This window comes from Astatotilapia calliptera, chromosome 7, assembly GCF_964374335.1.
Source record: "Astatotilapia calliptera chromosome 7, fAstCal68.1, whole genome shotgun sequence".
Classification (NCBI taxonomy): Eukaryota; Metazoa; Chordata; class Actinopteri; order Cichliformes; family Cichlidae; genus Astatotilapia; species Astatotilapia calliptera.
Window position 1 is genome coordinate 6,962,397 of NC_137428.1, and position 17,599 is coordinate 6,979,995.

Here is a 17,599-nt window from a genome sequence, read left to right on the forward strand (position 1 = left end):
GTACATTATACTGTTGCAGTAGTGTCGGAAGAATTACTCACATTATTCAGATAAGTAAAAGTGCACATGGAAATCGTTTTACTACTAATAAAAGTCCTCCATTCGAATACCTTTACACGACCACAGTCATTACAGAGAAGTTAAAGAGTTAAAGTGAAGGCATATTCGTGCTTGTTAGCGCCACTGACAGCACCATTACCCGAGTATGACTTTATTGGGTTTGAAAAGCCTCCAGAAGATATTAACAGGCTTTAAGGTGTTAGTTCTCTTTTGTTTCATGTTGGGTGTGTTGGTATCAAAGCATTGAGAGCCTTTGAAGTGTTCCAGTTTCAGTAGGTAATGAACTATTAGCACCGGCTCTCCCCTCCACTGCGCGCACAGACGGAGGGTCAGCTTGAGCGCACAGCCTCGAATCCATTCTGTGATCACCACCAGAGCTCACTGTCATTATCTTATCAATGGGAGTGCTACGTTATCGACTAAAACCTCTAAACAACACAAAATACTTAACATTTACACATAAAACATTCCCCCGCCCCCGACACACACCTCTTCCTCTCAGTCAGTCTCGGGGTCTATCAGGGCGGCGGGGCTGATGTTAACAGCCACTTCACAGCTGGGATCATAATTTTCAACTCATTATCAGCCACCTTAACTGATCCCCACATAGTTTGATGTGATTTAAGGAGGTACAAAAGAGATGACCAACCAGTTTCTATCAGCAGGGGTGGAAAGTTACACTCTGCGTATCTGCATATTATGCTTTGTCAAATACGTGCATTTCCTCAAATATTTGCAAGTATTTTCTTGTTTGGTGACTTTACAAGACATTTCAGTGGGATATATCCCCAACTTTTAGCTACTCTCTTTTTATATGAGAGCTTATTTTTCACTCATCATTTGACAGTTGAAAGAGCGAATATTTTTAAATTAAACTTTTAAAATGGTCTAAAAACATTACAACATCAGTTCTTTATCAACTACAGATAAGTCATGATGAAATAAGCTATAAAAGGATCACTGTTAGTGCGCTGTGTGAACACTCTTTTATCTTGGGATCATCCCAGAAAAAGCCATTGTCCCCGTTTTCAGTCACTCACAGCTCATTGTCATGATTATTAACCTGAAACCTGAAAAGCTGCTTTTTAAACAAAGAAGTTAAATTGTTGGTGCTTCATCTGAAATTACTGGACACGATGAGCAGTTTAGCATACAACCTTTGAGGAGATTAAAGGCCATGAACGAAAGAAAGAAAGAAAGAAAGAAAGAAAGAAAGAAAGAAAGAAAGAAAGAAAGAAAGAAAGAAAGAAAGAAAGAAAGAAAGAAAGAAAGAAAGATTACAAAATTATTAGCAAAAACGGGATATTAATAATGCTCAAATATTTTGTTACATTTGGCAATTGTATTCTTCTTGTTTTTATTCAGCTTTGATCCAATTTTCTTGTTTTTTTTGTTCTTTTATCTTTTGATAAGTTGTTAGGCAGTCATTTCTTTCACTACGTTTATATGTGTAAGGAAGGTGCTCTGCAAATGGTAAATGCAGGAATGGGTAATATTTGGAGATACAAGCATATGTATACAATTGTTTGAATTTTAATCCAGCCTACATCCTTTATTTTTAGACTGAGATTGGCTGAGACAGACTGTTTTACACAATAAATCAAGATATTCAGAAAGCAGAAAATCCTTCAATTGTTACACTGCACACCATTGCCAAATGTGTCAAATTTACAGCTGCTAAGTCTTTGGATTTGCCTTGTTGCAAAAATATTGTTTTATGTCTGTCAAATTATGCTGTTTTGGGAATTCAGCTAAAGAAATGGGAACAAATGGTGTATTTTTGTGAGAAGCTGCCAGTAACAAAGTGCCTAAAGACAAAGTTGTCTATTGCAAAGTTGTCTTTTATATGTAGACAGAACACTGGTTCATCCCTTGAAGTAGGTGTCTTTTTAATGTTTGAAAGCCTAGGTAATCTTTGATCAAGACCACTGTAAAGATTTACAACAATATCTTGCTTCTTGGGGAAAAATATAAAGAAATGAGGACTGACACTAGTATTTTAAAGTTCTTCACTCACCCCAAGTGGAAAAAAACGACTCCCTAAAAAACTGCAGAAGGTTAATTTTTTAATAGGGTGGATATGGTTGTGGAAGAGATGGAGACAGTTTGGGGCAAAGTGACTGTATTATCTATGTGAAGAGTGGGAAAGAGGGTGGGTAGGGGGTCCTTTCCAGACTCACTGGAGCCTTGTTGTAACAGCCTCATTGAGACTGAATGGGACGTCTTAATTACTCAAGTTGTGAAAACTAAAGGAGGGCTGGACTGCAGGGAGGGGAGGATGTGTGCTTTGATCTTCGGGTTGAGGGAGGTTGATATGAGGTGGGATGTCTTCTATAAATACAAGCAGGTTGTAGATGAGGTAGTCATAATTCTCCAAGCTTCAGGACAAACGGATTCCTCCTCAGCAGCCATGAATGGACATTTTTCTATTGAGTGGATGGCCCAGAGCAGCCAGCAAGAAGGATCAGAGACCAGCACCATAACTGTCTCCGGACCTACAGCCTGTGGGACGCTTTCTGAGAGTCTGCCTGGTTTTTATTGCAGGCAGAAGTCAGAGAATATCCCTAAGCAGAAAAAGCAAGAAAACAGGAGTCAGGCCCTTGAAGCATACAACCAGAGTATTCTCCAGCAACAAACCGCTCCCAATAGCCAAGGTAAGAGTTCATAATGAGCCAAAATCCCAGACTCCAATTTCAATGTAAAGTCTATTTAAAAGTGAATTACAGAAAAAAGTGCATTTACATTAAAACAGCTATTAGTTCTGTGTAAATGTGCATTTTGAATTTTTTTCCTAAACATAACTTCACATTTAACTACATTTCAGCTGAATGCAAATATGAACATCTCAGAGAACATCGATCATTTTTTAAAAAATTTTTTTAATTTTAATTTTTTACGTTTTCATTGCATATTAGCGCTCCTGGGTACACAGTTACTTTAGTTGTCTTAATTATTTGATCTTTTTTTTTTTTTAAATCTTATTTACTTTAGTAGAAAAAAACCATTTATGCAGCTTTATTGTTATTAGAGTACTTTTTACCTAACTAATATTCGTGTATTAATTAGAAGAATATAAGTTGATCAGTGATGCAATGCAGATGTGTTTCGTAACCTATAAATAAACTGCAATAAAAACTTGGACATTTTTATAGCTGAATTTCCATCCAGTTAACAGTATGTGGTTAAATACTCTGAAATTAATAAAGTGCTTTGTAAACTACTCAAGTAAAATACCAGAATATGTCTAAATCGACGTAATGTGAAGAACAGATTTTAAGTTTCTTTCTTTCTCACTTTCTGTTTCCAGTGACTGAGGTTGGTTTCAGCAGTGGGACAGAGGAGGAGACCTCAGGATATGAGAGCGAAGGTGGACAGTCTCTCTCCCCTTCAGCTCAAGCCGTCTCAAAATCACCTCCATCTCCTCTAGTGGGTCGCAGGCCCCGGACAGCTTTCACAGCAGAGCAGATCAGTAGCCTGGAGAAGGCTTTCAGCATAAGTGCTTATCTGGGGACGCAATCTAAGGCAGAACTCCGCAAAAAACTCCACCTGTCTGATAAACAGGTAACCACCCCCAGTATCAATACTTGACATCATGAATTCATGAACCTGGTCCTGCTGGATATTCAATTTATGATAAATCTATAATAATCAGAAACAGCAGCAAATTTCAAAAAGAAACTGCCAAGAGATCAGTTCTCATGAGCACCTATTTGATAGCAGCTACTGACCTTCAAAACCATGTACTACTTTTAGCAGTTAAAAAAATAATTAGTACTCTAAAATAATCATGCTCTACTGTTCACTAACAGAAAATTAACATTACTTATGTTTTATTTCATTATGTCTTGTATTTTAAAAATGTTTCTTATATCTTAAATTTTCTGTTTTCATCACAGATCAGAAACTGGTTCCAGAACAGACGGATGAAGGTAAAGAGAACCATGCAGGATGCTCTGGCTCAGGCATGCCAGGCTAATGTCTGCCAGGCCAGTGTTGCCCCACAGTTCATTCATTACCCTGAGCTACAGGCATACAGGCCAGGGCCATACCCAAGATACCACTCAGCAGCAGCAGTAGCGCCTGAGGGCCCGGCTGCCACCTCCTACATCTATCCACGCAGTCATGTGCAGTTCAGTTCCCCTCTGCCCAGCGTCGCCACTCTGCCCATGGACTCTTTCTACCAGTACAGCAGCCTCTCAGGAGTCATGGTGCCCTCTGCCACATCTCACCTCAGAGAGTCCTACCCAACTTATCCTCCATATTACTGAAAATCACATGCAGACATTCTTCTGTAATGTAATCTCAGCTGTGATATTTTAGACAAAGGGAGAAGTTTTTGATTTGATTTTTGAATAAAATAAAATGCGTTATTAGAAACATGGCAAAAATACTGCTTTGAAGCTTGAATCAAGAATCAAACAGGGCAGTGTGCAATAACGTCTGTTTGTAATTCATGTATAGTTTGAATGTAATTAAATGTCATTTTTTAAATTTCTGTTGTTATGTCACTGTTGGATTTATGTCAGTGTAAATATTATTCAAATAAATAATAATGATTAGATTCTTATCAGATTATCTGATCTTTTTTTCTCATCTAACAGTCAAACATTTAATTCAGTTTAATTTTGTGTATACAAAGCCACTTCACACCAACCATTTCATTTTCATTCAGTTTTATTTAAATAGGATGGCATGCAGTGGCTAGATTAAAATAAAAGACTCAAAGCAGACCTAAGTAACGAGGAGGACTTTCATTATAAGCACCAACAGTGACCTTCGAGGCACTTTATATTGTAGGGTAACATCCTATAATATTAGAACTATTTGATGACCAACAGTGACTTGGGGACAATAGGAAAGACATCCTGGCTGTTTCTCCCTGGTTAATCTTTGAGGTTCTTTCCTATGGATCTCAGCTGATTATTAAGTGGTATCTATTTGTGTGCGTGTTCCCCCTATTTTTACCCTCTGCCTTAGAGGGAACATTCTCTGCTCTGTGGGTTAAGTTCCTGATAACTCCAGGTTTGTGTTTCATTGTGTAGTGGGAGTTAAAGAATATGCACATGTCTTTTGTGAGTTTGTTTTGAATTGTATACAAAATGTATAGCAGGCAAGAGCAATATGTTAAGAGTTGTAAAATACTGAGCCCTTTGGAGTTTTTGCTCTTTTTAAGTATTGATTTCTGAGCAGACCATGGCTAAAATAGTCCTAGCCTATAGCCTATAACTATTTTATAGCCTATAGATATTTTAAGAGAGGATTCAGGGTCACTTGATGCAGCCTTAACTATATGCTTTGGCAAAATTTAAAGACACCACCAGAATTCCTACCCAGACTGTCAGAGTAGGGCCACTACTGTACCCAAAATGGCAGACCTCCGACACCAACCGAGTGAGATTACTGAAGCCCTCCTTCTTTTCCACAGAAGTGGACTGTTTTGAGTCATTCATAAGAAAAACATTCTTTTCGCGTGCCTGACAGCACGATATTCCCTTGGATACCTTATGCTTTTGGATTTTTTTGCCAAAAGTATTGATTTCTGAGCATTGTGTTTAAGCAATTAGCTGACAGAAAGATAAGTTAATAGATGTGCTACGCTGCATGTTTATACAGCAGACAACAGCACATTATATGTCATTTATTTCTTGTTAAAGAACCTCAGACACCTATACAGAAACAAGATCAGATGCATTTATTTTCGCAAAGGGTTTAACATTCTAATGATGCTCCCTGGTGGCCGCGTTTTTAAAAACAAACCGGCAGAAACCTATCGTCCTTGACATCTTGATTGCTATCTTGCTATAATCCTTTTCTGACAGGCTCCACTGGCACAACTGTGATTTTATAAGTAAAGAATGAGGTGACATAAAAACAAACAAACAAACTATGGTTTACTTATTTCAAATGCTTAAGACTGCCACGATTTGGATGACTGAGACCCAGTTACAACAGGGATGTCAAACACATTTTACATAATGGGCCACATACAGCCAACTTTGATCGTGTCGTGAAATGATATGACAAATATGTAAGATTGCAGAAAAAGTTATGATAGTGCTTGCACAGGCCGTCCCGTGATTATAAAATATGAAGTTCATTTATTGAGAATTCACCAAAAAACAAACTGTTATTTACAACAACAAACATCTCTTAATCAATAACTTTGGCAAAGTATGAATGGCAATGCGGTGAACAGTTTTTATCTATAGAAAACGCCGTAAAACTTACGAAAATACAGTTAAAAGTTTCAAAATCTTTGCATCCGTTACCATTTTCTAAAGCTTTCCAGTGGGGTGGATTAGAGTCTTTATTTAGGATTTATACTGACATCTTCTGGCAGGTCCGGGAAATGCAATAACAATGGAGTAAATGAAACATTCAGACGTGACAAGCTGCTGTAGAGTAGAATTCACCATTATTATTTTCTTCTTATTCTCCATCTTCTCTCTGTTTTCTTTTCTTTTCACTCTCACCTCCCTCCTCTTAATTCTCCCCTTCATATTCTTTTCTCTTGTTCCCCAGCCTTCCGTTTATTCCTCTTCACCCCTTGTTTCTTCTTTCTTCCCCCCTTGTTTTCCAAAGTCATTCTTTGCTATTTTATTTTGTTGGTGTACATAAGTAAGAATGTGGATGTTGAACAGTTGTAATGAGGTATTGTTCATTTTATGTAAAATTGTGCACACAAAACATGTAATCTACTTATCAAGGGTAGTGTATTTTCACAGACTTGTTAAACAACATGAGATCCATCTCAACAAAGAACGATTATTATTATGTGGTGTACTGTACTAGTTTATCTAGCTATTTTTCACATATATAAATAGGTTGGAAATGTCCATTTCGAAATTTAACTAAAATGCAAAAGTATAATTGTGAAAAAAAACCACCCAGATTTCATCATGTTCTAACCAAGACGATTTCACAATCGGGATTAAAAAAGTTTTACAAGACGTAAACGGAACTTCAGTCTGAACCAATAGCTAGAGAAAAATATTACAGGTGGGCACGGCTTACAATACCGGCGGACCAATAGGAATGCCGTAATCGTGTGAACTAGTGAAACAGGCAGTTAGTTGGACCAATCACAACGTCCCCCGAAGGGCACCCATGATGCACGGGAAGGAGGCCCGCGCTGGCTGAGTGCACGCAGAAAGCAGCTACGCAGGAGAGAGGGGCAGAAGCCGAATGGTGGAGCTGAAGATGGCGGATGGCGACAGCGGGAGTGAGCGCGGAGGTAGTAGCGGGGGAGGAGGTGGAGGTGGCTTCCAACACTTCCAGAGGGACCAGGAAACCCAAGAACTGGCGTCAAAGCGTCTGGACATCCAGAACAAGCGCTTCTATCTGGACGTCAAGCAGAACAACAAGGGCAGGTTCATTAAAATCGCCGAGGTCGGGGCTGGGGGCTCTAAAAGTCGCCTGACCCTCTCGCTGTCAGTTGCGGCGGAGTTCCGTGACTATCTCGGGGATTTCATCGAGCACTACGCCCAGCTGGGCCCTAGCAGTCCGGAGCAAATAGCACAAGCTACCGCGGGTGAAGACGGTGGGCCGAGGCGGGCTCTTAAGAGCGAGTTTCTTGTCCGGGAAAATCGCAAGTACTACCTGGACTTGAAAGAGAACCAGCGGGGGAGGTTCCTCCGGATACGGCAAACCGTAAACCGCGGACCTAGCTTTGGAGTGGGGGGCCCAGTGGGCGGCATGCTGGCCGGCCAGACCATAGCCCTTCCGGCACAGGGGTTAATAGAGTTTAGAGACGCCCTTGCTAAGCTCATAGATGATTACGGGGGAGACAACGAGGAGATGACCGGGGGCATGGCCGCCGGGGGCTACGGCGAGCTTCCCGAGGGCACCTCCATCATGGTGGACTCTAAACGGTTCTTTTTCGACGTTGGGTCCAACAAATACGGCGTGTTCCTGCGCGTGAGCGAGGTTAAGCCGAGCTACAGGAACTCTATCACCATCCCGTTCAAAGCCTGGAGCAAATTTGGAGGAGCTTTCTGCAGATATGCAGAGGAGATGAAGGAGATCCAGGAGAGGCAGAGGGATAAAATGTACGAGAAGAGAGACGAGTCCGAGGGGGACGATGTGGATGACGACTGAGAAAAGAAAAAGCTATCAGCCAAGTTACATGATGGCAGATCTACACTATAGGGTTATTTTGCGAAAAAACAAAAACAAAACAAAAAAGAAGCAGAAATGACAGATAAAGTGCATGACAAATCGTGCTGTAATAGCCTACTAAAGTATTGTGGAGTTTTAAAAAAAGAAGTACATGTGCAGGGAATTTTTGGTGTATTATCCTAAAGTTTGTTGGGCTTGAGGTTGAAGTGGTGGTTTGAATTTCTGAAAGTGAAAATGTATGGATGAGATGTATCTCATTGGCTGAAAAAAAAAGTGAGTTATGCTTTATTGTTGGAAAAAATAAGAGGAGCAAGTTGGTTTTTCATAACTAGAGGTGAAGCCATTGAATGCTTTCCTATGTGCAACATAGTTTCTATTTAAAGAGTGAAGACCTGTTCAAGATGTTTTCCCTTCTTGGTTAAAGGAGAGAGCTAGCATCCATCCTGTTCCAGTCCAGGACTCTCCTCTGTGGGAAGTTTGCGGGATTTTTGCAAGTCAGACAGGAAAAGCTGAGAGCAATGCAGAGACAGAACTGCTGTCACAATATGGATTTTATTTGTTAGATATGTCAGCAGCTGGAGAGCTGTCAAACAACCGCACAACTGCTGCTGCAGCATCTGCAGGCTGTTAATCGAAAAGATTACCCAAAATGACCGGGGGGGGGGGGTTGTTACTAAGAGGATTATCTGTAAGCCCAAACAAAAAGGGCCTGGTGGACTAAATTAAATGCTTTGACTCCAGTAGTCAGTTACAGTGCAGAACAGCTGGGTTTTATGTTATACATATAATCTTAGCAAAGCGTACTTCTTATTGTTTTGAAGAAGATTCACTCTGTGAGGAAGGGTGGTGACTCTTCTCACACCAGAGCATCCTTGGTGTTTGAGAACAACCGCTTGGAACTGGGGAGCAGATGCCACCGGAGGAAACACAGATATTGTTTTATGGGACTTTTCAGACGATCATTTGCTAACAGGGGTCCAAATGTCTTGCAGTTGGAGGAGGAGTGCTGCATTACATGTAGCGACAAGTTTTCTCATCAGCCTCGTGTTCAGAACTGGACAGCTGGCCTATTCAGCCACAGGCCATTCTCTGACAGCACCTTCCAACACATTATGAAGACCCTGGACAGAAACACATTGATGGATGTTTTCTTTTGTTTTTCCTTTTTTTGTTTCTTTCCCCCCCCCAAAAAGAGCTATATTGAAATGAGATTCTACTTGTAGGAAAGATATTACCAAACAAACCAGCAAAAGATATTTTCAGATACTTATTAAGGAAAACATATTTCAATCCTAAAAATAAAAAGTTAATTTCTTAAAAGAGAATTGTGACTCGATCTCAAGGTAATTTTTTCATGTTCTTAGAGTGAAAGTATAACACTTCATTTATTAAACAATTTGAAATGAAAGACTCGATGTTGTGACTGTACTTGAAATCAGGTTATTCATTTTGCAGACTAATTGGGTGAATTGTTTATTTTCTTGGTTAAATATGTACAAGAACAGTCTGAGACTGCATACATCTTCCTGCAACATTTTACCTTTTCAAGTTATGTAAGTGTTATATTATTATATAATTATATAAAGATGTCCCAGACCAGCGTAAGAGTCCATGCGCAGCAGATGTCCATCTAGAGACCAGGCCACCAGGCTATGACTACACTATGCAGTTTCTCTTCCAGTGCCACACCGGTCTATATCCAGCTAGTTCTGCTGGATATTTTTTGTATATGGCAAAAAATGCCCACTTTTGCCTGATGTCACAATGGTGAAGAATCTTTCCACAAATCCAGGTCTGATTCATCCCCCCAAAATGAATCATTTTAATACTAGTAAAACATTAAATTTCCCTGTCTTTTTATTTATTTATAATTTTAAGTAATTCTAAATCAAATAAGATTTTGCTTTATTATTTAGAATGCAATTTCTGGTCAATACTGTCAATATTCAAAATAATGAAAACGTGATTTAAAACAGAAAAATGCCAAAATAAAACCTTTTGGCTGATATATTGACCTTAAAGAGTATAATTCATTCCAGCAATATGACCTAATGCAGATGTGATATTGCTAGTGATTTATCAGTCCAGCAAGATACAGTTTGCATTCATTTAAGAGGTTCATGTGACTATTAAAGTGATGACACCTATTAGTTCTTTACTTATTAGGACTTAGTTCACATGTGCAGGTAATGTTTACTCTCATTATTTACTGGCATTTATTATATTATTATTAAACAGAAGTATCTATTTTAAAAAAGAAACAGCTCTGTAAATATCTGATTAATGTTCTGTCGATGAGTTTCACTTTTAAACTGTACTACTTGGCACCACTTTGAGCTTCATTTCATACATTTGGTTTCATTTGGTTAAAACCACATTTGACATTTAAGAGTACTTTTGAAATCCATATTTACTTTGGCGAACTTAAAACCTTTACTTCAGTCCCTTAAGTTACAAACTAACATACAACATGAACAATGTAATTATACAACTAGTTCCCATTTGCTATTTTACAGACATAAACCTTTGTAGGAGTTGGATGACCTACTACTCATTGGCATTTAGGTTTGATCACTGATGAATAATTCATCAAAAATATCTTCTGGTTCAAGCTGCTGATGTGACACTTTGGTTTCCTTTGTCATAAATGCAAAGGGTTAAAACATTTAGCACTTCTGACTGGTTAAAACACAGTCACTGAAGCTTTCTTTTTTAAACAAACCATATCAACTATTTTGTTCTTGGATGTTCAAAACTTAAACTTTGCTGCCTTTCAGACAAGAAAGAAAAGAGTTTAAGACAAACAGAAATGAAAAAATAAACATATTTCATCATTTAATTTAAATTAAATTTAAGGTACCGTATTTGCACTTATATAGCATTTCTAGTCTTACTGACCATTCAAAGCTCTTTAGACTTCAAGTCACATTTTTGACTATACAGCACTTTATCTAACTCACATCCATGGCTAATTCAAAGTCATCAGTTAATCTAACATATTTCTTTTGACTGTGGCAAAAACATGCATGATAGGTTAATGTAATTAGTATGTCCACATATTGGAAATGTGTATTAATGAGAAATGACACAGGTGAAAATGTCGTGATCCTTTATTTATTCAGGCAAAAGAGGGCAGCAGAAGTTACAACATATAACAAGTAGAAAACAAGCACATAATTCTGTAAAGACAAGTGAACACAAACATGTGAATAAGATGCAATATAGATCATTACAAGCATGACATTAAAAACAGTCACACTGACCAAAAGAGATATTCTCTTGCTCTTTTAAAAGGGATTTAAAAAATTGCATAAATCAAGTGTTCCCAAGGTTGGAGAGAGAAAAAAAATCTAAAAATCTAAATCTAAAAAAGAAACTTAGTTTAACCCCAAAATGATAGCTAGACACCTGTAAAATGTGACTATTTCAATTTCAGCCCCTTGAAGGGTTTTGAGTTTAGGATGTGTAGATAGGTGTCAATAGCACCTTTAGAAAATGATTTACTTTAAAAATTGGTGACATTTTCAATACTGATTGTACTTGCACTATGTGACTAAGTAATTGCACCCTTGTTAAATCACAAATGCACTATTTTGAAACTACTATCACTAAGGGTATCCACAGTAGGTTGCTACTGTTTCATTTGACAGTAATATGCCAGATGCCCTTCCAGACAGACAAAATCACTTAAATACAACCTGTCAGCTAAAAGATCTTAAAAAGTAACACATCATGCTGTGATATAAAAAAAAAACCCCTCAAGAACAGATGAGAAAAGCTTTCTACAGCCTTGGGAATCCAACAAATCCAGGGAGAGAGCCAATGTTCCCTCTAATTTTTCATGTGTCTGAGCGAACACACAAACTCCCTGAGCGATCCCTTGGACCACTGTGAGCGACATCAGACGTGTGCACTGTGGTGATGCCAGCATCGAATCCATCCAAGTTACATGGTTTATTAAAATCAAATCAAATCACAGCAGTTACATTTATGTTAGACTACCTTTATTTAACTACTTTAGCCCACGTACAATGAAAATGTAAAAAAAAAATCTAGTCATTGACATGTTAAGACTATTGGAAGTAAAAATAACTTGAACTCCAATTTCGAAAACACAACTTTCTTTCTTTTTTCTTTCTCTCTGACTTGTATGAGTCTGAGTCTGTGGTCTGGGAGAGAGTCCTGTAACTCTGTCTGCAAAATACAGTATATAATGACCAATGTTGGGCAATTAATTATATAGTTACTTCTTCAAAAAAGTTACTGAGTTTAGCAAACAACAACGTTTTTTGCAGCTATTTTTTTTAAATGCAGCCAATCCATTTTTAAATAAACATTTCAAACTATTTACAGAACAATCAGCTGTTCTCCATCAAATCTGATGCCACACAAATTATTTGTGCCACTCCAAAAAAAATGAGATGAAGGAGAACAACAGCCTGATACCTGCAGGCCTGACAACAGGAGATGTATCACTGCTGTAACACCTGTAACATTCAGCAGTCGCCTCATTGTTCTGACACACACAACAAAACTATTGACTACGCTACACACTAACTACACAAGATTTGACAACTCTGGTTTTACGTGGCCTATCAACACAATTTAAAAACTGGTATAAAGTCCACACTTTTCCCGTCAATTGTTCCGTCTGTCCTGCTCACATCTCCAGTGGTTGTACACGTTGTCATTAACGTGGCTTCACTCCACATCAGCCGCTTTGCTCGCTAAAACACCGGTGTCGGCACATAAGGACGCTGTCATAGCCTGTCAACCACGTTGATTAGCTGCGTATATATGAATGTGAATCGCATCATTGGCTGGACTATGGGATAAGGTGGCATCGTTCTAATCCCATACGGGAGCAGCCTAAACAGAAATTGTTAAAGTATTAATTTTAATTTCAATTCAGGTTAGATTTTTTTTTTGTGCACAACGCAGATTTTCTGTGCGCAGAGACCGCGCCAGCAGTGCGCAATTGCGCACGTGCGCAGCTTAGAGGGAACATTGGTGAGAGCCATTATCCACAACCTTCCAGGCCTATAAAAGTACTCCAAAAACACATTAGTTCATCCAGGAGGTTAAAAACAAAACCAGAACAACATCCATAATACTGCTGAACTCATTCAATTTAAGGTCAGTATTTGTGATTCAATAATAAGAAAGAGTCTGGGCAAAAATGGCATCCATAGAAGAGTTCAAAGACAAAAGGTGCAACTGACAGAAAAGAACATCTTACATTTCACAAAAACATCTTTATGATCCTGAAGACTTTTGGAAAAATACTCTGTGTCTGAACTTTTTTGAAGGTTGGATTCAGGGCATGGACCTGGACCTGGGTTATGTAGCAGGACAATTATCAAATGTATTACCTCCTCCCAAAAATGGGAGCACCCAGAAATGAGAGTTGGAAGCAGAGGTGCAGTCCTACAAGCCTCTCTGCAGCTTCTCTACTCCTATTGTCCCCCTAAAACCCAGTGTCCATAGAGACCAATAAAAAAAATCAGCATAAATGATTTAAGCATAAAGAACAATACATCTTCAACAGCAGTAAAGATTGGATTGTAAAACATTAAGTATCTCTCTTCTTTGTTAGTAAATTATATAATAATTGATCAACATATTGATATATTCTGCCTTACAGAGATCTGGGTTGAGCAAGATCATTATATTAATTTAATTGAAGCAACACTTCCAAGTCCAATAATGTAAATATGTAAGAAAAATTGTGTATGTTTCTGTTCTGTGTCCTGTGTACTGTTTGTTTGTATATGTGTCTTTTTGGCTGCTGTTACAACCAAATTTCCCCTTGTGGGACAATTAAAGGATTATTCTATTCTATTCTATTCTATTCTATTCTAAGTCTGCTGGGGGCTTCCCATAATGCACTTAGCATTTCTCCTCCAATCACTTTTCTTCACTGTCCATGTATTTATATATTACTTTGCATTTAACTATTAACTATTATAAATCTATGGCTCTCTTCCACAGTGTATCTTTTATCCTGTCTGTTTTACCTCACTCCTAACTCCTCATGGCAGATGGCTGCCCTTCCTTAAGCCTGGTTCTGCTGGAGGTTCTTCCTGTAGAGTTTTTCCACTTCGATGTTGCCAAGTGCGTGTCTTTATTAATCACTGTGTAAATCATAAGATTATTGTGTTGTGTAGAAGTATACAGCTGAATTTGTTGTCAGATGTAAATATTTTATTGATATGTGTGTATATAACAGCACCCCCCCCCCCCCCCCCCCAATTTTTGTTTCTGAGAAAAATGAGAGCCACATATAAGGATATTCATTTGAAATTTCGATAGAACAGTTGCAGTTTGATAGAACCCCAGTTGGACGCCAGGTCCTAGGAGGTTAAGCATCTGGGAATTTACCCAGATTTCTTTCTTTATTTAGACAGAGATCTTGACAGCACAAAGTTACGCCGATGGTACATAATTTAGTTTTTGGACTAGCCTTTGGCACTAAAATGCCTATGGAGTTCTTAACTGAAACCTGCAAAATGATTGGCAGTTGGGGAATGGGCCGCATGTGTTTTACAGTTGCTCTCCTCCTCCACACATATGGCTCTAAAGAGTGTTCAAAGGTAGCAGAACTTGTGTTTAAATGCACAACTAAACAAAGTCAAGATGTGCTTTTTGGTCATGTTCAATCCGCAGCAGCATCCCTTAGTTTTCCTTTTTTAAAAATTGATTAATACAATGTGTGGGCGTATACAGCTGAATTTGTTTCCTGGTGTGAAGATAAGAAAAGGAGAGACTTACAAGTAATCTGACTCCATCACCTCCTCCTCTTCAGGGATCTGTTCTCCTGTTGTCGTTTGCTGTTTCTTCAATGAGAAAATTTGGCAGCTGTTAGCCGCCTATGCGCATGCAGAGAGGGTATGCTGACAGGGCATGCTGGCTATTTTAATGTTGGAGGCCTTTACAGAGTTGGCATTCCAGGTCTAGGAGTCAGCTGTGCTATTAGGATTTCAGTGTCTGGGGATGGAGGCATACAATAGTTTGATTGTGATGAGCTCTGCTCACATGTGGTACACACAAGGTTCTCCTGCTGAAACATGCTGAGCTATGTGCAAGCAGGGATTGTTACTAGACAAATTGCCTTCTTCTCTTTGGTAATCCTTGTGTCTCAGCAACAGAGATAGTTAGATGGTCAATTTGAACAAAATGGCTCTTAGTGCCTCAGCACATAAGTATTAAAAAATGTAAATGTCATATAAGTGTTACCAGATCTGACAAACAAGAAGTTACCTAATCTTGGATTCAGTTATTCTTGCTTAATCACACTGTAATGGCATGTAATGCTACAGTCACACCAGGGAAAACAGTGTTTGAAGGATACAGCATGACCAAAATTATTGTCACAGTGTATAATGAACTTGGAAGTTTGTTGCCTTTGAAGTGGCTTCTTTGAAAATGGGAATCAGGTCAGTGATCACATCTTCAAAATGAATTTGGTACATCAATATTAAATCTCAAACCTATTCAATTGCAGACTGATATCAGTCTGTTTAAGATTTTAGTTGTGTGCAGTCTGGGCCATTACATCATGTTATGTGTCTCTCTTCATTCATTTGGCCAGTATTTATACTACATTTGATAATCACTGCAAACATACCTTTGTGGAGAGTTTAAATCAGCTCACTTTAGAACAGGCACCCCTTAAGTTGTTTTGTTTTTTTCAAATTTATCTTTCATTTAAGAAGTCTTGTGAGTCTATTATTAAAGCGCTTTTCCATATTCAGATGCTAGAGGGCATTGTGGGTTGGTGGTATAGAGTAGTGTTTCAGGGCAGAGAAAAACCTTTCTGTTGTGAGGTTATCTGTTGCAAACTCAGTGTGTATACCTCTTCTAGTCTTAAACACTGCACCACATATTGATGACACAGGAGACCAGTTGCCCTCTGACTGCAGACTGAAAGAGCCAACCCCTTTATGATGCTGTTCCCTGTTTCTGTTGGTCTGTCACAAGTCAGGGATTCATTTCCAAACTGTAAAGTCAAACACTGCAGACTTTCTACATCCCCTCTTCCACATTATACTGTATGCTCCCAGTCCTACTATTTTGGTAAAGCGGACACATTATAAGAGTTCCACTATACAGGGAGTGCAGAATTATTAGGCAAATGAGTATTTTGTCCACATCATCCTCTTCATGCATGTTGTCTTACCCCAAGTATAGGCTCGAAAGCCTACTACCAATTAAGCATATTAGGTGATGTGCATCTCTGTAATGAGAAGGGGTGTGGTCTAATGACATCAACACCCTATATCAGGTGTGCATAATTATTAGGCAACGTCCTTTCCTTTGGCAAAATGGGTCAAAAGAAGGACTTGACAGGCTCAGAAAAGTCAAAAATAGTGAGATATCTTGCAGAGGGATGCAGCAGTCTCAAAATTGCAAAGCTTCTGAAGCGTGATCATCAAACAATCAAGCGTTTCATTCAAAATAGTCAACAGGGTCGCAAGAAGCGTGTGGAAAAACCAAGGCGCAAAATAACTGCCCATGAACTGAGAAAAGTCAAGCGTGCAGCTGCCAAGATGCCACTTGCCACCAGTTTGGCCATATTTCAGAGCTGCAACATCACTGGAGTGCCCAAAAGCACAAGGTGTGCAATACTCAGAGACATGGCCAAGGTAAGAAAGGCTGAAAGACGACCACCACTGAACAAGACACACAAGCTGAAACGTCAAGACTGGGCCAAGAAATATCTCAAGACTGATTTTTCTAAGGTTTTATGGACTGATGAAATGAGAGTGAGTCTTGATGGGCCAGATGGATGGGCCCGTGGCTGGATTGGTAAAGGGCAGAGAGCTCCAGTCCGACTCAGACGCCAGCAAGGTGGAGGTGCAGTACTGGTTTGGGCTGGTATCATCAAAGATGAGCTTGTGGGGCCTTTTCGGGTTGAGGATGGAGTCAAGCTCAACTCCCAGTCCTACTGCCAGTTTCTGGAAGACACCTTCTTCAAGCAGTGGTACAGGAAGAAGTCTGCATCCCTCAAGAAAAACATGATTTTCATGCAGGACAATGCTCCATCACACGCGTCCAAGTACTCCACAGCGTGGCTGGCAAGAAAGGGTATAAAAGAAGAAAAACTAATGACATGGCCTCCTTGTTCACCTGATCTGAACCCCATTGAGAACCTGTGGTCCATCATCAAATGTGAGATTTACAAGGAGGGAAAACAGTACACCTCTCTGAACAGTGTCTGGGAGGCTGTGGTTGCTGCTGCACGCAATGTTGATGGTGAACAGATCCAAACACTGACAGAATCCATGGATGGCAGGCTTTTGAGTGTCCTTGCAAAGAAAGGTGGCTATATTGGTCGCTGATTTGTTTTTGTTTTGTTTTTGAATGTCAGAAATGTATATTTGTGAATGTGGAGATGTTATATTGGTTTCACTGGTAAAAA

The 17,599-nt window shown here is 39.1% G+C and overlaps 2 protein-coding genes across 2 annotated transcripts; both read left to right on the top strand.

Moving 5' to 3' along the window:
- Nucleotides 1-2,337: 2,337 nt before the first annotated feature.
- On the top strand, nucleotides 2,338-4,627 carry ved (ventrally expressed dharma/bozozok antagonist). Its single transcript, XM_026174151.2, has 3 exons — nucleotides 2,338-2,714; nucleotides 3,368-3,621; nucleotides 3,957-4,627. Exons 1-3 carry the CDS (start codon nucleotides 2,339-2,341, stop codon nucleotides 4,326-4,328), a joined length of 1,002 nt encoding a protein of 333 aa, XP_026029936.2. The 5' UTR covers nucleotide 2,338; the 3' UTR covers nucleotides 4,329-4,627.
- A 1,116-nt stretch (nucleotides 4,628-5,743) lies between these two features.
- purbb (purine-rich element binding protein Bb) lies at nucleotides 5,744-9,586 on the top strand. Its single transcript, XM_026172816.2, has one exon. It carries the CDS (start codon nucleotides 7,246-7,248, stop codon nucleotides 8,155-8,157), a length of 912 nt encoding a protein of 303 aa, XP_026028601.1. The 5' UTR covers nucleotides 5,744-7,245; the 3' UTR covers nucleotides 8,158-9,586.
- The last annotated feature ends 8,013 nt before the right edge of the window (nucleotides 9,587-17,599 follow it).